Here is a 20,318-nt window from a genome sequence, read left to right as displayed (position 1 = left end):
ATCCACAGCAGATTTCAGAGGGAAGGTCGGTTCCAGAATTGATGGCGCAATATGGTTTTTAATACAAAATAATTCTACTGCCTTTCCTCAAGGCAAGAGAGATACAAAGAACCACAACCAAGACATGGTCTTATTAAATCACCCCATGATACCTACTTGCAATGTATTGCTAGCCCCAGGACAATGCTTTTCTGTTGAAACTGTCCTCTGAGTCATTGTGATGGCTGGAGACTGACTCATCCTCCCTGAACAAGGGGGGCCACAGGTGGGTGACTGTGGGATGAGGGGCTCTGGGGGCCCCCACACTCACAGCACCACAGAGCTGAGAGGAAACTTGGTGCCCCTGGCACAACTGGGTGGAGGAAGCAGGGCAGGGGAGGAGGATGATGGCTCAAACAGCCTCTGAAAGATGGTCCTGCCCGCAGGAGGCTGGTGCCTGCAGAGTCCAATGAAGTAACTCTCTCTCCCATAACACAAATAGGTTTTAATTAACACATGTGCCCAAAGCATGAGATCACCCCCAGCAGATCTGCCTCTGTAAACATCTCCACCTAAGCAGATGCTGCTGATGGGGGAAACGGGTGAAGGGGACATCCCCCACCTGCCTCACAAAGCCTTTGGAAATGCTGGGCCTCAATGATTTGGATGGAAATTATTTCATAGAATCATAATTTATTCTCTTTAATACAGTTAGGACTGTTAGGACTGTTTACATCTCAAAGAGGTGCAGTTTAATCTCTCTGCTTTTGTGGAGCTAGTAGTTGGTCGGTTATTCTTGCAATTGGAGGAACTGAAAAAGGAAGGATTTTGAATCAGATTCTGGAGCACAAGGTGCATCCAGTAGCAGAAAGGACAAGGCAGGTGAGGGAGGCAGCCTGCCTGCATTCCTCATCCAAGGCTCCACTCTCTCAGGATGCCAGAATGCATGCCTCGCAGTTTCTCACGCAGGCCTCAGGTTGTGCTAGAGGAGGATTAGATTGGATATTAGGAAAAATTTCTTCACTGAAGGCGTTATCAAGTACTGGATCAGGCTGCCCTGGGAAGTGGTTGAGTCACCATCCCTGGAGGTATTTAAAAGACGTTTGGATGCGGTGCTCGGCGACACGGTTTAGTGGTGAACTGGCAGTGCTAGGCTAACGGTTGGACTTCATGATCTTAAAGGTCTTTTTCAACCTAAATAACTCTATGAATTTAGCAGAAATTATTATTCAGTGACAGTCATTGAACTATTGTCATAATTCATATCTGTCAACTGCTAAGTACTTGTAAAGTTCAGCATCTTATAAAGTTCAGTATCTGCTGTACAAACTCTGAGACAAGGAGTCGTGTAACCACCCCAGCACTACCTCAGGGGCCCTGACATGGAGCTTCCCCTCAGGGAGTTCAGGGAGCTGAACCGCTACGGAACAGGCCTGAACGACGAAATCCCCCCGGAGGGGACGAGGGACGCTGCAGGGCCTTGGCTTGGGGACTGAGAGCCCCTGAGGCACCGACCACGCCAAAGCCCTGAGGGCCCGTGCCCCAACTACATTTCCCAGCGTGCCCTGGGCGGCGGCGGCGGCGGGGGGAGGGGAAGGCGGGGGGCCGCTTCCGGGTTGGCGCCTAGCGGCCGCCAGCGCCGTATGTTTACTTCCGCCCGCCCCAGTGCGCGAGTGTCAGCCTGAGGAGGGGACCCGGCGGCCGCCCCGCCCGCACCGCCCAGCCGCAGCCGAGCCGGGCGGCGGTGGGGCACCGACCGCAGGGAAGGAAGGGCGGGAGGGAGGAACCCGGCCCCCATGAGCGGGCGGTGAGCGGGCAGGCGGCGGCCGCGGCAGCTTGCCGGCGCGGCGGGACCCAGCCATGGACTGGCTCATGGGGTGAGTGGGGCCCCCTGTCCCAGTCCCCCCGCGGCCCGGTCCCCCCCGCGGCGGGTTTCCTCGCTGCCGGGCAGCCCGCGGCCGTTGTCGGGGAGGGGGGGAAGCGGTTGGGGGCGCGAGGGCGAGCCGTTGGGCGCGTGAGGGTGCGGGACACCCCGCGGGCGGCGCGAGTGACAAACGGGTTATTAGCGGTGGAGGTGACGAGCGGCGGGTTCGCTTCTGCGGTGACAGCGAGAGGAAGCGGCAGAGAGGGCGGCCGGACCGCGCAGGGGCGAGCTTCGCCGGGCGCAGCCTCCACGCTTGAGGGGAGGGAGAGGTGCCGGGGAGCCCTTGCCTCTTGCCAGGCGGTCGCGCTCTGAAAAAGTAACTTTCCTTCCTTTTTTGAGGTGGGCTAGGCGTTGCAGGTCTCCGTGCTTCCCACGGGTACGGTGTGGGACTGATACCTCTGCAGCAGAACATCACTTTAAACCGAAAGGCTTGCCAAGGTTTAAATGGCTTTCTGTGGAGAGGAAGAAGAGACCTCGGCGGAGATTAAAGCCCAATCAGAGCCACGCCGGGGGGCTTGGATAGCCTGGGATTAATAGTGCTAATTACGCAGAGACAGAAGGTAGAAAGCACTTTGCTGCTGCTTTTAGGTCTGAAAACCTTAGTGCAGGAGAGGGAGATGTAGTCGATGGGAGTGACCTGATATGCTACCACTACCCCAAGCAAGATAAAATCTTGCATGAATTGTGCTGGCGACCTACACTCAGGTGAACTGTGAATAATTATACTTCAAAATTGCATGAACAGTAGGATTATGCTTCAGCAAAGCCAGTATTGCAGTGATAACTCGCCGGCCTTAATTTCTTATTTACAGTAGTTTGATCCAGTTCCTGAATGTGATCTTTGCCATCTAGGTTACTTCCTTTTCTGATGTGATGTGCCTAGAATACAAAATAAACGATCTTGTTGTGGTTGCTAGATGTGTGTTAGAAAGATACCTTGTGTGTGTGTTGCCTTTTGTCTGCAGCTGAATTGTTTGCTGGTGAAAGTATGGCACTTGCTACTTATCTTCAAACTAGATGTGGCTGACTCTTGAGCTAGTTGTCAATACCAGTTATGCTTTACTCTAGATTTGGCCGCTCAATCTGGTGGAGCGAATGCTGAACATCTGTGGGGTAGATATTGATGGCTGAGTGTTCCTCCCACAGGCTGAGCAGGGGAAATGCAGTGTTTGTCGCATGTGAAGGGGTCTATATGCCATGTACTGCAACACTTGTGCCTTGTAAGTCAGAGGGCTGCACTCTATTGTTACATGGTCTTAATGAAAATATAAATGACAAGCGTGTTTTGATTTGTTTCAGAACAACCACAAAGTACGGGTGGTGTGTTACATTTGCTTTGTAAAAGTAAAAGCTGAAGTGTCAAAGTGCTGCTGTAATGACAAAAAAAAAAGTCAAACCCAGGACTTATACAAGACATTTGGATGACTCAAATACCTTGTTTATGCAGTTGCACTCATTTTGTGTGAGCGATGTTGTAAAGCAGAGAAGAATCAAGGTTTAGTTTAGCCAAACTCTCAATATGTTAAGATGCTGGTTTTCTAATGAAAAATATTTTGGGCTTTTTGAAGTTGCTATGAAAAAAATTGGCATTTGTTCCATAGTTTTTTACCCTGGAGTGGGTGGGTCTGTCCTTGCATGGAAAAAGACTTGCCTGTTTTCCCCATTGTAATGGGAATGGATCCTGAGTCATTTGTGTGTTACTCGCTTGTTTTGAGCTATTTCCTGATACGTTTCTTGCCTGACCAAACCCAGTGTTGTCACATGGATGCTCTTAATGTTTTCTCCTTCAAAACTTTTTGAGTTCTATTTGTTTTGTGGCAGGACAGGAGAGTGTTGATATTTTGAAGGGGGAAGGGGTAGAAGGCTTGAGGCACCCTTAGTTATTCTGTCCAAGTTATGGGTGCTGTTAGCAACTATGTGTATAAATGAAAACATCCCTCTTGCTGTTTGTTTGAGAAAGAAACTGAGGATGTTCCTCTGCTAGCGCAGAAGTTTGGGTAGTGTTACTCAGCCTTTCTTTCAGTGAAAACTTCAGCTGTTTGGGCCTCTTGTGCGAGAAGGGAAGGGCTGCAGAAAAACCTGCAGAGATAGTAGGAAAACAGGACACTCCCAGTAACCCATCAGTTTGTGTTGATGTCTTTCTGCCTCTGGAGAGCAAATTGTATTGGTCTGCTTTTTGGTGTTGTCACTCTTTCCTGAATGTCACCGCTAAAAAAAGTATTGTGATCTTTCTTATTCCTAACTGCTTTGGTAACATGCTGGTTTGCAAATAGTTTTCCATGTGCTTGTTCTCAAGAACCCTTCTTGTATGTCTCATGTTATCGGTTGTGCTTAATGTTTTGGTGCAAGAAACACCCTCTGTGTTTTGACTTGGTATTCCTGAGAAATTAATCTTCAAGTGCAAGTGTGTTAAATTAGGCAGCAGTAACAGTTGCTTCTATTCTAGATCTCTACCCTTCAAGCTCATGTCACATTTATCCGATAGACGATTTAGAGTGAGATCTGCTTTATTCTTTGCTGGTCCTCCCCTTCGGTTGTGGTCTCTTGGAAAGTGGGGGAAGGGTAAGTTCTAATCATACCACAAAGGGCAGCAGCCCAAGTGTCTCTGATCGCCTCAGAGTGCTTAATATACAAAAAGCGGAAGCTGAATCTTATAAACAATAGTGAATTTATTACAGATTAACGAACAGCTATAGGCTTACATGGTCACACAGCAAAACTTCTCTGGGTGCTACCTTCTGTTCAGTCAAGTGCTTCAAAATCCAATCGAGCCCTAGGGAAGAAAGCTGAAAAAACCCAAGCTGCTGGCATGTTACAGTGCTCAGTTTAGCACCAAAATAAACCCGAGGTCTTTTCTGTGGTTGGTTGGTATCTTTTACTTTTCTACTGAACATAGCCTTAATACTGATGTTGGTGAAAGACTATGGTTTCTTCAGTGCATTCTTGCCATTTAAAAAAAAGGCTATTCTGAGCTTTTTTTGTTGTATATAGGATATATTTTCATTGCAATTCTGACTAGAGATCAGTGCTACTTAGTTGCTTTGCTCACTGACATCTGACGGAGATCCACATTACCCTCTTTGGAAGAGATTGCGGGCTTTTGTGTTACAAACAGCATTGATTTGCTCTTGAAGTTCAAGGTAGCAGTGGAGACAGGCATTGTGCCTTCAGTTATGAAACTGGCTTTTAAATTTGTTTTCAAATTCATGATTAAAAAGGAATACAACATATTAATGGTACTAGTAAACCTGACAAGGTGTCAGTTATTTTTAATCTTCAGCTGTGATGTCTAATGCTGTAACGCATTTTTTTCCTAATAGAAGAGGATTGTGAACTGTTACGTAAAAAGGGGAGAGAGAAACTATTTTACCAACAATTACCTGTTAAACACAAAACATAATCTGGGGCTACATCTGTATTATAAACTTTGTAGTTTAGCAGGTTAATAGACTATGCTGGTTGAAACTAAGAAAAGTCCAAGAGTTTGTAGTTGTGATGGCAGAACACCTCTGTAGATGTATTTTAAACAGGGGAAAAACTACCTCAGCAGAAATGAGCTGGAGACCTTTGTACAGGCTACTTGAAAAGCCTTCAGCATGTGGACCAGCCCTACCAAAAGGGGCTCCTGGTGAAGGAAATGGGCAGGGGGGAGATCTTTAATTTTTCCCTTTGCAAGAAGGCATCTGTTTCCATAAACTAGCGGCATTCCCTCTCAACTCTTATTTGAATGCCTCTGAGCACAAGAAAAACTCTGACAGAAGTGAAATGATACCTCTGAACTCTTCAGTGAAGATTATCTTCTGTTGAACATGTATCAGTATTTCCTCTGCATCAGAGGACTGCATTATTTCAGGATTGGTGTAAGCATCTCTTGTACTTGTGAGCTGCAGTGTCCACTCCTTTCACAGGCACTTCTGGTAGCAGTAACATGTCAGTGCCCTCATCCATGTGGCTTTGTTTCACTGTGGTACTAAGGACTCTTTTCCTGAGGGAGGACTGCAGCATGTAGTGGCTTGTTAAAATAAAATTTTAGATGCAAAACTTCGTTGTGTAATAAAACTTTTTTTCTTCTGGACAGCATGGTGTCTACCTTTTGTGGGGCAGGGGTATTTATGACAGTAAAAAGTAAGTTGTGGGACTTCACACAAGCGTATTATCTCTCTGCCTTATGATGACTTGACAAAAGATTCACAGCTCCTTCTCTGAGGCTTAATTAGAGTGTAAATGGAGTAAAAGAGAAGGGGCTGTGTTACAGGAGGGATTCCTCCTGTCTTTAGTTTTGAAGTTGTAGGTCTTGCTATCGATACTGTCATACCATCCACTACTCGATTATCTGTTCTTTCATATCTTGCCTTGGTGACTTGGAAAGGAGGGCCTAAAAATGATTGAAGGCTATCCTTTTCTCATATCCCACATCTTCAGCTTTGATGATAGTTAGAAAAGCAATGGCCTAGTGGGATCAGGAAAATATAGGTGACAGAAGAAAGAAGCAAACTCCTGAGCAGAATATTTGTGCCTGAAGACAGCACAGGTAGTTTTGGTCTACTCAAGTGCTCTGTGATCTGGCTACAGCTGTAAACTGAAGAATGACGAATGCAATGTAATAACCTTCACACTTGCAAGTTTTATTTTGTAATGTCAATCTGTTATAAACACCGTGCCTTGCATTGTCTTCATCTGACCAGGATAGGTAGTTGGAAAGTATGTTGTATTATGACGGCACAGAAATGATGCAAATTCAGTCTTTTTGAGTATGTGCTATACTGATGATTTTTAACAAACTGTGCAAGAGGACTTCTTTAGGCCTGCACACTGCTAGATTTGCCTAGTCCAGAAGGCCTGTGTGCCATGCATTTATTTTGTTTAGCTATAAGTATCAGGGGATTAAAGTAAAGCTAGCAGTTTTCCCACTTGTTTTTGATATAGAATTTTGCCAGATTATCCCAGTAGTGATCGTGAAGGCTAGAAGAAAATTAAGACATATTGATGTTTTGTTGTCCTCCCTTCTGCATTTATGGAAGTGTCTTTAAGAAACTTCCTCATAAGGCCTTAAGACACTGTCCAGTTCAAGATACACTATGGTGAAATATGAGTAATACTGTTATGCAGAGAAGTCCTGGTCTTGAGCTAGAACAGCTAAGGGCTAGATGTGAAAAAAGCACACTAATGTTCTAGTTCTGAGTCAGTAAAAATCCAATATGCTAATTTTTCAGCTGTTAGACTAATTCTTTGTTGCTTTTGAACGGAATCATAGAACATTGCAAGTTGGAAGGAGCCCATAAGGATCATCAAGTCCATCAATTGTAAGGAAAGCATCTTGTACTGGGAACAGTGAGAAATCATGCAGCATACTTAGCTGTCACCTTGACTTGTGCATAATACAGTTGAACCAAGAAGAGTTCTGCTGTCTTTGCCTAGCAAACCTTTATATAAAAAGATAGCTAATGATTTTTATTCGAGGTAATGTTTGAAACTTCATAGTTATAGCAAATATTTCTATACAAATGAAGAACACTGGAAGTTTTTTAGCTGCTTTAACTGTAAGGAGTCCTTTCCCTTTTATTCCCTTCAGTCATCTTCAGTGAAGAAAGTCTCATGCCTTTATAAGGCAGTCTTCCCTCTAGAAACTGCTGCAACCTCTCACCTTTCACAGCTTGCATAGTGTGTATATTAATTCTGTTTTTTTAACTGACCTCACAACAGGTGTTTCCCTTGCATTACATTCCCTGCAAATTCTTGGCTTCACAGGCCATTTTCTCTACTTTGAGGGAGCTAAAAATAACTCAGAACTGATAAACCACATAAGTCCAGTCCCATTGGGCAGGGAAATATTAGTGTGTTCCTTATTTATTTCTGTTTATAGGTGTAACATTACCTGTGGGGTCCCAGGTTATTCTCCCCAGATAAATCTAGTTTTGTCTGTGAGCTGCTTGTATTCAGTTCACTGCTTACTTATGAGACTTCAGTATTATTTCATATGCTTATCAGTCATGAGCAGTACCTCTGCTAAACCAGAAGTTAGTTGTGAAAACGACTAGTGTAACATAGTCTACAGGTGAAAGAATATCTCCACTAAATAGTAACTTGCAATATTCATCAAGATAGCAGTGGAAGGGTGCTGTTAGTTTGAAATATAAATTTCCAGTGCTGTCATAGTTGTAGGAAAGGAGTCTGGATTGGAGCAACTTAAACTTTTCAGGCATGTTGTTCGCTTTTGTCTCTGGTTCTGAAAGTGCTCAGTTGTATTACTGAGATTGTCAGTGTTACAGCTTTTCTGCTGAATGCAAAACAAATAAAGTAATGGCAGAGCCTTGCTCCCTGAAGTGTCCTGGTACAGTAAATTATTGACTTATTGGAAAAATGCCAAATAAATCCTGCATTTGAAAATGTTACTTTAGCAAAACACAGAATTTGTATCAGTTAGGCAGTTACTTTCCTTTGGTCAATACAATGCATGTGAATACTGGTTTGTTCTTGTAAGAGCATTCTCTTTGCAACAAGGATTTTATTGAGGGACAAGAAGAGTGGATCAGTCTCAAGGTCCTTAAAGTAAAATGAACTATTACTTTGCTTAGAAAAAGAGTTGATAATTCTAAAAATGTAGCAATACTCCTTCCTTGTGTCTCTTTGCATGTTAGCTTCTTCTCCTTTGGGCTAGCATCAGTATTCAGGAATGCTGGTAGGTTAAGATGTTCATTTGACTGAAAACTAACATTTTTTTTCTTTTTTTCCTCTCCTAAGGTTAGTTTTCAACTAAGTGAATTCCTGCAGCCTGTTTGTGTAGCTACGTGAATAATGTTAACAGCACTATGCAGCTGGTGAGAACATAAAGCTTGGGGAGTGCTCTTTTTGGTGGCAGCAAGGACTTAAATCAGCTGAATGTGATAATGTAGTAATTTGATGATTAATTCTAATTACTCTGCAGATAATTAGCAATATTCTGATGATGTATTCTTTGGCTTGACTTGTTTGGAGAAACTGCAGAATATCTGAAAACAGGAGATGTTATGACCAGGGTGGTATCTTGGAGTAGATAATGGCCTCAGAGCGCTTTCGGAGTTGCTGTCCTACTGTGTTGCATACAGTTTATGGCTAAGCCATAAATACACTTTCATGAATAATTCAGAATTTGTAATTTGCTCTAAATCAGGTTTCATCTACCTGAGAAAAGTGCTGACTCTGTCATGGTGTGAATGTGAGGGTAGGTGGTATTTTTGATGGCTGAGTCCAGCAGTCTGATTCAAGAGAGTTTTCAGGAAGCTTGGTTCATGCATGATGGTCTACATAGCTTTGCCATATTTCCCTGGCAGTTTCCATCTGTTACATCTACTGGATATGGGCCCAGAGCAAGCACACTTGAAAGAGTAAAATTAATAAGAGACTGCAATTTTTACATAGCTGTGTATACGAGTTTGAACTTGGTGTTGTCAGATCTGCATATTCTGCAATCATTGCTGACCTATTAAATGACTTTAATGTGTGTGTCTGCTAGTGGAATGCTATTGAAGTAATCTTGTGCATAATTTTTAACCCATGTTTAGCCTTCTACCGTCAGTGATAAGGTTGTGAAACTTACTTGCTAGGTTCAGTTTCTAAATGCCCTCCTTAGCAACTTTTCTACCCATCTCATTATGCAAAAAAAATAAAAAAATGACTGCCCTGCACTTTACTAAGCTATATAATGAATAAATTTAAAAAAAAATTATTTTTACAATCATGTTATTGATAATATTACTGGAGACTGTTATATTGGTAAGAGTACTTAAGAAAGAACTGTTGCTCATGACTTTGTTCCAGCACTTCAAACAGTTGCACTCTAGGAGCTTCCCTGCTCCTGAAACAGTGTGCAATAATTCTAAATAATTTAAATTTGGCGTTAGAATGATGAGTATAACTGTAAATGGCTGAACAGCAGTACTATAATTTTAGCATTTGGAGGAGAAAAAATGGCAGTTTTGTCTGAAGTTAGTTTCCTGTTATTCTGCCAGCCAAGAGAAACTGGTCAGGGTGCAAGTGCTTCACACAATCCACAAAGCTGTTTCTGACTGTGGAAAAAGAGCACTAAACACACTAAAAACAAAACAAAACCAAACCAAACCAGAATTTAGGTACAATTTTCAAGGCCCTGAAGAATGTTAGAAATTAAACTGGAATTGGGACAGGAATGACCATCATAGATCAGATTCCTTCTTACTCTGAACGTTAAAAGAATAAATCCATTAAGCTAGAATATAAGCATGCAGAAAACTGTCGTCTTAACAAGCATTGTATGGGCTTTGGTGGTTAGGGCAAAGTCAAAAAGATCCAGGTCCAGTAGCTCGAGCCCTTCAGAATGTATCTCCATGCCTTTTTTTTCTTTTCCTTTCTTCACTGTTCAGGTTAGAAAGATGTACATTGAATATTTTATAATCAGTGTTCAGTGACTGGATCACTACTATCCCTTCTCTACACTGAAATGTGTAAATGGCTGGGACTTTTACCTGAGAAGTTTCCTAGTACTTATACATAAAGCACAGAATTTGTGTGAAACAGGTTGCATAGAGGTGACCTTCAGACTTTTTAACTGCTTCATTTTACAACCTTAATGTTCCTTCATCTAGAATTTCCTAATTTAAAGAACTTTCTTTTGTACAGTTCTTCGTGAACAGCAGGGAGTTGTTCAGAAAAGGCTTTGTTCCATACGGTGTATCTTATCAGGTTATGCAAAATTGGATATAGATTTTTTTTTTTTACAAGGAGGTGTTTTGTGTCTACTTTGTGGAGAGGCTCGGGTTACAGAGTTAACTCTGTGGTTTCAAGTTTGTCAGGTGTGATAAATGATAAATAGCTTTCTTTCAAATCAGTCTTCTCTCTGATGATATCCAGGTGTTGCTGGAACTCCAGTCTGTAACCTTCATGATTATGTCTAATAAAGTGTTAGTGTGTGACTACTTTCCATCAGATATAAAAGGGACACAGTTTGTAGTGAGGTCTAATAACTTCTATTAGACCAACAGATGTACTTGGGGAAGAAAGAAGCAGATTCTGGGCATGCTTGTATCTCTTGTTCATGTTAATGGACTGTCTTGAACAAAACCATGTTAGTACTACAGCTCCCTGTCAGCTGGATAAATCTCACCTGCTGATTTAGCAGGGGCTGGTACCGTTCTAAGGACCTGACTACCCTACATTCAAAAAGCCACAGCTAGGCACTCATCTTGCTAATTAAGATTACCTGAATCTCTTCTAGGAAAGGAAATAGATTAGAAATGGGAGTATGTGCTGGTTTTGGTCTAGGGTATCCAGATTCTTAGATATATCTTATCCCCTCCAATGTTGTCTTTTCTTTTGTTCTGTGAGCCAGCTTTTCTTGGTTCGTTTGTAATTTCTGGTTGGGGTGCATGTGCTAACCTGCAGTTCTGACATATTTACGGGTATTGCCTATGTCTCCTCTTTCTTGTAGCCAGATAGTGCCATTTTTTGAATTAGCTGATTTTTGAGGTTTGGAAGAAATCTGACTGGTAAGAGATGAACAGAAGAAATAATGAAGGGGATACTTCAGCCTAATGAATGTAGCTTTTTTTTTGTTCAACTCTAGTCTTAGTCTTGTCAAGTAGAGGGCCTGCTGGATGTCCTTCAGTTGATTGATTTTTTTTTTTTTTTTTTGGGGGGGACGGGACATTAAGGAGTACTGTTACTTCTCCACAGTATTCCTGGATGGGCATCTACCAGTAGTTATTTTTACTGTGTCCCTTCCTCACTTGATATTTGTGGTGCTGTTGGTTATGAGCAATTTTTGAAGAATAACCTGAAATTTCAGGGTTCTTTTTGCATATATTTATAAATATTTCTTATTAGGCATATGATAGGCTTTTACCATGTGGTCTGGCATAGCACAGGTTTTACCTCTGAGTCACGGGTGCTAATCAAAATGCTGAACTTGATGATTTGCATTCTTATAACTGCAGAGTGTCTGTAATAAGATTGTCTCTCTTGCCCCACCCTGCTGAATATGAAGGTACTGGCCCAAGTCACTTGAGCTTGTTGAGACTTGAGCTGGTGGAGTAAAGTGCTATGAAAGCAGATATTCTGTGTTAATGCTTGTAATGGACAGCTAGGTGTTTAGCTGCAAGTTTATAGGCAACTTACAGGTTGGTTTACTTTTTAAAAGGTGACCTTCATCTTTTCACACAGTACTATAAAGTGGTGGGTTTTGTTGAGTTTTTAAAATGTTTATAAGTGTTTTTCAGGCTTGTTTCAGGCAGGATGTGCCCAGTCATCCACTAAAACGTAGGCAGCTGTTGCTGTAGGTGGTATAACTTTCCAGGTGGGCAAAATATTGTTTATATGTTCAGACTTGCATTTTGTCATTATTGTTAATAGAATCAATGCTTTTGTTTAAATCAAGTTCAACTCTGTTTTAGGTAGAGTGAAAACTTACTTAGTTGACTGGTTGGGAATACTTGATATTAGTAATCTTTTAATGGAAAATATTTTCTGCAGTTCATGAAACACATACAGTATAATTATTCTCTACCTTGTAGAACAAAAATCACTTGCTGGTTTGTGTTTTTCATTAGAAATGTATGTAGTCCTTTTTTCTAAGTAAATAAAATAAAAATTATTCTTGCTTAGTAGATCTATTAAATTCCCATGTTTAAACATTTTGTTCTGAAAAATAGGCGCTTTTTATTTTCTGATTGGCAAAAATTTATTGAGAAGGAAGTAACTTTGTAATAAAGACAGACCCATTTCAATACCTTGGTTCAGCTTGTTTAGGGTGTGGCAGCTATCCCCAGTGTTTCTGAGCCAAGCCAAAAATGTAGAATAAGAGGGTGTTAAATATTTCCATGGGCATCATGAATTAAGCTGACATGAAGCTTGCTTAAATTCTGAAGGACAGCTTCCGTGAAGGTTTTTAATGTGTTTTAACAGATACAATTCCAATTCACCCTTTTAACTTGATTTGACTTCCTGTGTAGAAAAGCACTCTTGCAATGACAAATAGTAAAAACAAACAAAAAAAGTTAAAAAAAAAAAAATTTTTTTTTGAAAGAAACCTGAGAGTCTGTGAGAGAGATCACCAGGCTGATTATATAGTATTAGGAACAGCCATTGCTGTTAGAGTAAACAGATAGAATTTGAGTGAAGAGGAGGCAAATGTAGGAAGAAGGATGGTGCTTATATATGTAATAAAACTTCGCTAGCGCATACATAATCATTTCCCATCTGGGTGTAATAAAGGAATAATGATTACCTTCCATTATTACTAAGACCTTAATATTTTTATGAAATACTGCACACAATAGTATCTTATGTAGAATCACTGTTTGTAATTGAACTGTAGCTGTCAAAACAAATGCACAAAGAACTTGGATTCAGGGAATTCCAGTACATACCTGATGTAAAGGAGTAATTTTTTGTTTGTCCAGATAAATGTCTGTGGCCTGATTTGTCACGTGCACGTTTTGCAAATAGATGCCTGCAACACGCTGCTGGTATATCACAGTATGCTGTCTGCTGTGACTTTCCGTTTCCTGTGGCTGTGAGCATTATTGCCTTCCCTTTAATCCCTAGGCCAATAATTCTTGTCCCATGGTTTGTATATAATATTTTCTTCTACTTGTGGACTTTTATAATAAAAGTGTGGATGTGGGTTGTTTGGGTCTGTGACTTGACAAAGGTTCTAGTCCTAGTTATGCTAAAAATCAGTGTATGCAATTTAATGGTATCACAAGTCAGGCTAATAGGTACTACTGATCAGTCTCAAGGGCTCAGATGGAGAAACATTGATGTCTTCTGAATGATGTGAGATTTGAACTTGAGGGCAGCTAACTAACAGACCGGTGCACCCTTTGTGGACTACACAGTACCTGAGTAGCAAAGAACCTTTGCCTTCTGGAGGGCTATCTGGAGGATAGTGCTATGGAAAAGGAAATATGATTGGGCTAAAATGTACAACTTTGTGCAAAATTGTGTCCTCTGCCGTTTTCACTGAAACTTCAGTTTGGTAACTGCTCCATGTTTGATGCTCTTATGTTGGATCAAGTACTCTAGAAGTCAAACTAGACATCTGTTAAATGAGCTATGGAAAAAAGTACATGAAGCTTGGAGTTCAAAAGCTGTTGTAATGGGGGAGCCGGACTGCATGTGCAAATGAAATCTACACAGAGCTTTTTGTTCCTAGGTAAGTGAAATGTGAAGATACTCTGCTTTTTCCCTATTCCTCTTAATTCTGCGATCCACTCTCGTAACTATTATACTCGTAAAAAATGACACACAAGGTTTTACTAGCTAGGTGGAGGGAGAGTTTAATTTACCTGTTTGGTATTGCTGACCAAACAATGAAGTAGATCTGGTCTGTTTGAGCTAAAAGAAGAGGGATAATGCATCCTAGCTTTGGTATGTTTTAGATGAAAAATATCACGTTACAAATGGATGTTGCCAAGACGAAGTTTCTCAGAGTCTAGCTGAAATTGACTGTCCCCTTATCCCTTTGCTAGTATACGCCCAAGTATATGGTCTTTTTACATGCAAAAAAACCCGAGGCAGGACCAAACAGCTGTGGGAACAACTAATTCAAATTGCATCCATGTTCCTACCGAAAGTAATAATGTGGCTGCTTACAAGAACTATCCCAGTGGCTTATTACCCTAAGATCCCTGGAGACTAGCAATGTGGGTGGAGTGCAGAGGACATGCAGTAAAAATATTGTGAGATAAACCTGCCCAAAAAGGAGTCTAATCTCCAAGGAAGACAATGGTTATCATATAGCTATGGGCTACTCATTAACTCGAGGTTGTTAGAACAAATATTATTCTAGAGTGACAGCCAGCTACTAACATGAAACTGTTACTTATTAATCTCATTTTGGATTTGCTTCTTTGCACTGATTTTTTGGAGTTTAGTAGTAAAATGACAATCAGAGTATCACAGCAGGCACTGTCTCAGCACTCCAAAAAAAGAATGGATTCTCCAATGTGTTCTTGTTACAAAATCAAATCCAGAAGAACTTCAGATTAACTGTGTTTCAATAATACTTGTTTTGCTTCATCATGTGGAAAAGCAACAGCAAGTTCAAAAATGAGGGGAGAATAAGGCAAAAGTGGCTTTAAAGACAATTGACTTGCCAGCATACTTTAACAATAAAGAACAATTTTGGCATTTTGCATAACAATAGAAGGTTGGAAAAAATAGTAGGAATTTTTGTATACAGCCCATAGTTGAGCTATGGGGTTTCGATTGTGTGATTCACTAAGGTAAATAGTGCAGTTCTGTAAAGATTAACCACATTAGCAAGAGCACTAGCTATGATAACACTGGTTTTCAGTCCATGCATCAAAGCCCAGCAGTCAGAGCCAGGAAGAAATTTCTCTTGGGATGTGGTGTTGAGTAATTAGCTGCATTTCCAGAGATTTATGGAGTCTTCTAAACTGCTTCAGTGTTGGCCATTGTCAGAAATGGAATATTGGGCTTAGCAGGCTGTTGGTTTGTATTATGCACGGTCCTATGATGTGGAGGTAGATATCCAGAATGTATTTACATAACAGCATAGTAAAGCTTAATCTTTTCTTCTGTTTGCAAATACCTCCTCTCACAACTTACAGGAAGTTGAAATACTTCATAAAAATGTGATGTTATAGAGGAACAAAAACATGACTCCCTTCTAAAATAACTTTTGTAACATTCATTTCCAATATCTGTTTCTTCTTAAAGTACTAAATGTATTAGTTGGTGATTTGATTTTAAGTTTGGAAAATTTTAAGTACTACTAATGGAATGCTTTTCCTCCTGATTTAAGTCAAGTCTATTTGTGCATTTGTTACCTCTGTGACATGTCTTACAGAAAGATTAAGAAATTGATATCTCTTCTTCCTTGTTTTAAATTAATACTTTTTGGAGTAAGGTCACCTCTTTCAGATTTATTAATCATGAAGTCAGCTGTCTTGTTAGCATATTTCATTCTTGCGTTTGTTTAGAGGCCCTGAATGACAATATCTGGTTCCTAAGGATGACAAAGTTTTTTTTTTCTTGTATTTAGTGTTCCCTATTGTTGAAATGTCACTTTTGGGACTGAGGCTGCCATTAGACATATGTTAAAACTTGTAGTAACTTTTAAGGATATTGATAATGAGGGAAAAAGATGGAATTGGTTCTTGGGGGCAAAGATTTGAAATTCCATGGAATTAAAAGTATCTCAGGATGTTAATATTGGATCACGGTGGTGCTCTTCCTTTATTACTAGTTTTCTAGAAGTGAAAATACACCAGCTTTTTTCTTCCTTCCCAGAAAGAAGTAAGAATTAGGATGGAGTTTATTTTAACATCAGCAAGAATAGAACATAATTTGGAAACAAGACCACTTGGTTATGTATATGAGCTGTATTATTAATCTGCTGTTGTTTTTCTAATCTGTACTTCCTTGTTCTTTTATTATAGCTCTTTCTCAGAAACAAATACTTGCTTAGATCAGGGATGTGTTTTCAGAGATGCCAGATGGTGCATTGGCCTTAGTCTTCTTGAATCTGCAGTGCTTCCTGAACAGTTTAAGTACTTAAAACTTGCGTACTCCTCTTGGCTATTCAGAGTTGAAGCTTCTGAAATTTATTAAAACTTCTGTCACAATCTGAAGGGTTGGTTTCAGACTATGGTAATTTTTTGTGATTTTGTTAAAAAACAATTCCACTATAATTTTAATGTGTAAGCACAGTTTGCTAATTACAATCTTTCAGCAGGAATTACTTTAGAATCTGGAAATAGGAAACAGAAAGATCATGGATTGAAGGTGCCTTCCCTAAATGTAATTGCCACTTAAAATTATGTAAATGCTAAAGTGAATTTTCTCTCCCCCAAAATGCTAATGGTGAGGATCCTTGATAGAAAAGAATGATGACTTTTTTCTGTCTCATTAGCTGAGTGCTTTACTTGGTGGTGATTTTGTTGGGGTTTTAGAAATCTCAGCATGTGATCTAAATACGCTTTGTATTTTTTAAAGTTTTATAGTTAGTACCACAATAGCTTAATAATCCTAGATTTATTTTATATAGTATAAATACAGGGGAAAAATCTTGATTAGGAGAAATATAAATAGTATCTAAGTATGTAGATGAAGAAAATAGGATTCTGTTGGGTACTGCAAGAGGTAATGTATAACCAAATCACTTCAAACAGCTGATGAGTTGACTGCTGCCTCTGATATGTTGGTATCATGCTGAGAATAAATCAGGTTTGTGTAGTGGTTGGAAATGACCTTTTTATATTCCTTGGAACTGTTTTCACTTTAGGCTTTTGAAAACCCACTGCTCTTTCCTGGCTTTGTTCTTTAAGTTTTAAATAAAATTGTTACAAAACTATTGTGTGCACATTATTGTCTGTGTAGATTTGTATGAGAATTTGCATTTGTTTAGCTAACTCAGTTCAAAACAACTAACGTATGACAGCATCCAACATTTGAGTCTTGTACCTCAGGTCTTCCTGGTGAGATTCCACTTCGTTAAAAATACAGTAGAACTTGACTCGTTCAGGTATTACATTCTCCAGAATCTCTTGGAGAAGATTAAGTGCTTTATCATCTAAAGGATGACCTCATCATATAACAAGGGAGCAAATGAGTCTGTAGCAGCTCTTACGTGCCTTTATTATGCAAAGTTGTGCAGATAAAAATGCTGTGTCTCCTTCACTTTTTTTGCTCTAGAAGGTATACCTTTTATCAAAACAAGTCAATGAAGTTGATAAACTCTTTGGATAACTTTGAAAATAGTTCACATATGGGAGTGGAAGGGAAACAAAGAAAAGTTAAAAATACAGTGCCTGCTTCCTTAGATTCACTGTGGCAGCAATGTGTTTATAACCTCCATGATAGACCTCAGTATGATATAGCTTGTCAAAAGAAGAGATATCTGGATTTTTAGTATAGCTGTGTCAAAGCAGGAGATTTCCTTTTTATATGGCAGAACTATTGCTTTCTATTGCAATATTAAAAAATGGAGCTGATGTATGCAAGGACTAGGAACGTTTCTGAAGGCTGACTAAACACAAGTAACGTTGTTGATATTTTATGTTGATCTGTGCTGGACTACAGCTGTGAGTGTTCTCAGTGTTTTGGGTGCTGCAGTAAATAGATTCGTTAAAAAATTTGAATGATTGCGCATACGCCACAGTAGCCTCTGCTTGCTTTAATTCTTATTGCTATGAGGTAGATATTTTTACCCAGTATCTGACAAACGAATACAAATTTCTTTCATGTGTGTCATTGTCATAGCTTCTTTATGATAGCTTGATATTATGAGAACAAAAGAAAGCTGGGGACCTAGTGAGAATGTTAGAGAGGGATTAACAGAGCCTTGTAGCTATGGAGTTAAGCTGGGTCTGTGTTTTCACTGCCAATGACATCTTGATTTATGCATACTGGGGATGTTTTTAAACACAGAAGCAATAGGAAATAAGACTGTTTCTAGCCTGTTTCCTGCAGGGCTTCTTGGCTTTGCCTTCCGGTTAGATGACAGCATTTGGAGCATAATCTTATTGTTTGGTCCTGTTACTGCTGTTTATTTGTTTTGCTGGTTATGTAAAGCTCTGGGCTTGAATCTGTTCTCCCCTTGCCCAGATCTTCCTTGAAGATGTAAGTTAGGAATGTGCTTGCAAAAGATCTCTTGTGCACATCCTGTTTTAAAATTATGTTATTTCCTTCAATAGCGCACTCCTACTGAGAATGTGGCTTGAAGGATGTCCTTGTGTTTGCATCTGACAAAGTCAGTGAATGTTCAGGATAGAAGTGCATATGTTCATAAATAGTGTAAGAGTTGAACAACTAGCAAGGTTGTTTTAACTAATGGATGGATTTGTAGTTTTTTTAGCAGCATTTTGTGATGATACAGATATCTAAGTAGTCTAAATTGTGGCTCAGGTTTTTTTCTAAGTATATGTATTAAGAAAAAGTAGTCTGGTAGCAGCTTGACTATTCATGCTGTCATTATGCAACGCTGTAACCACAGATGAACTTGCACAAATACTGAAAGCAGCAGCAGCAGCCCATAACAGAAATATAAAGTTCTCCCTTCCTACTGCTTTATTTCAAATGTGCTAAGGTAAGCAAGCCTGCAAAGTTGAGATGTGTTAACTGTAACATAACAATTAACTACTGTGAAAATAAGCCTTCTGTCATTACCAAGCACTTCTGAGTGGCCTGTTACTGGTCACTTGCTAAAAGGTGACATAATTTGCAGTTCTAATAGTATAACATCCTACTCCTGACATGCTGAAATACTTCTGAGGATTTCAACGTATGCTCACTAGAAATATATTAATATGATTTTGCTTATGTGTTTAATACAAAAGCAGAATAGTTGATAGAAATTAACTACAAAAGGAGGAGCTTTTAGAATGTATAAGAGTTTTACTAGGAAGATGACCGGTATTAACCTCTAGCCCTATCTCAGTGGTCTTTGGTATTAAATTGCTAATACAAGGTACTCATTAGGATCTTCCCATTCAATGAAATCATATTGCTTCATCTTCTTTCATAGGCCCATGTAAAACAACCTCTTCACCTAATGTAGTTACAGTGTTGATAGAAAGTAAAATATACTTTTATCTATGTAAAAAAGTGTAGAAGCTTTCCTGGTCCTCTAAGTGCTCTAAAACAATAAGACTATTATTTGCTACAGGTACAGAGGATTTAAGTGTAATATGGCAGTATGGATTTCATCATTCAGTCTTTTTGTGGTGTTTGTCACTAATTTCTAATACTATACCTGGAATTTGTACTGTACCACCTCGAAACTTATATCTTTTTTTGAGCTATGATAAAATTTAGGTGATATTTTTTATTTCAACAGTGTTTGAGGCGCTGGACATAATGAAACCACAAATTTAGATTGTCTAGTTTTTTGTTTAGTTTCCATTTTTTCTCCTATTAGAATTTATCTTCTAATTTCTCCTATTGAGAATATTTTGCATCATTATACAGGAGAAATGGTGCTAATGTTTGTTTTGTCATATAATGAATAAATCTGGTTTGGAAAGTTCCTCTCCCTAATTCCTATCTTTAAAGTCTTTGTTGTGGTTCTAATTAGTAGGTATTAGCATATGTATCAAAATGCAGAATGTGCAAGTACTGTTTGGAAAATTAAATGCTAGGTTTAGCTCATCATTTTGTATCATTTGGATTTATTTTGAACAAAACATTATCACACTGAAGTATGAAAACTATAAAATTATGGCGTAAAATCAACATCAATAAAAATCTCTTACACATGGCTTTTCCTAGTATCCATGCAGCTGGGTAGAAAAAGAGCAATATAACCAATGTGTTGCTACTGTTAGTGACTGAGACCGGAGAAGGTAAATGTAGAATTATCAATGTGGAGTTGAAACTGTAAAGCCCCTTTCATGTTTTTATATTATCGAGAGGGAGGAAATTCCTCCACCCCACCCAC

General features: G+C 39.7%; 1 protein-coding gene across 3 annotated transcripts in view; it reads left to right on the top strand.

Moving 5' to 3' along the window:
* Positions 1–1,716: 1,716 nt before the first annotated feature.
* Positions 1,717–20,318, top strand: part of MOB2 (MOB kinase activator 2) — a 118,105-nt gene continuing 99,503 nt past the window's right edge. Inside the window, exon 1 of one of the 3 annotated variants that reach the window (XM_075094547.1) lies at positions 1,717–1,856. In XM_075094547.1, coding sequence (XP_074950648.1) covers positions 1,840–1,856 — 17 coding nt within the window. In that variant the 5' untranslated portion in view covers positions 1,717–1,839. Of the gene's footprint in view, positions 1,857–15,333; positions 15,403–20,318 lie in introns of those variants that run through there. The other 2 variants (XM_075094543.1, XM_075094545.1) reach the window with 2 other exon arrangements.

This window comes from Phalacrocorax aristotelis, chromosome 5, assembly GCF_949628215.1.
Source record: "Phalacrocorax aristotelis chromosome 5, bGulAri2.1, whole genome shotgun sequence".
Taxonomy (NCBI): domain Eukaryota; kingdom Metazoa; phylum Chordata; class Aves; order Suliformes; family Phalacrocoracidae; genus Phalacrocorax; species Phalacrocorax aristotelis.
The sequence above is the reverse complement of the archived record's forward strand: the minus strand, read 5'-3'. Positions and strand labels throughout refer to the sequence as shown.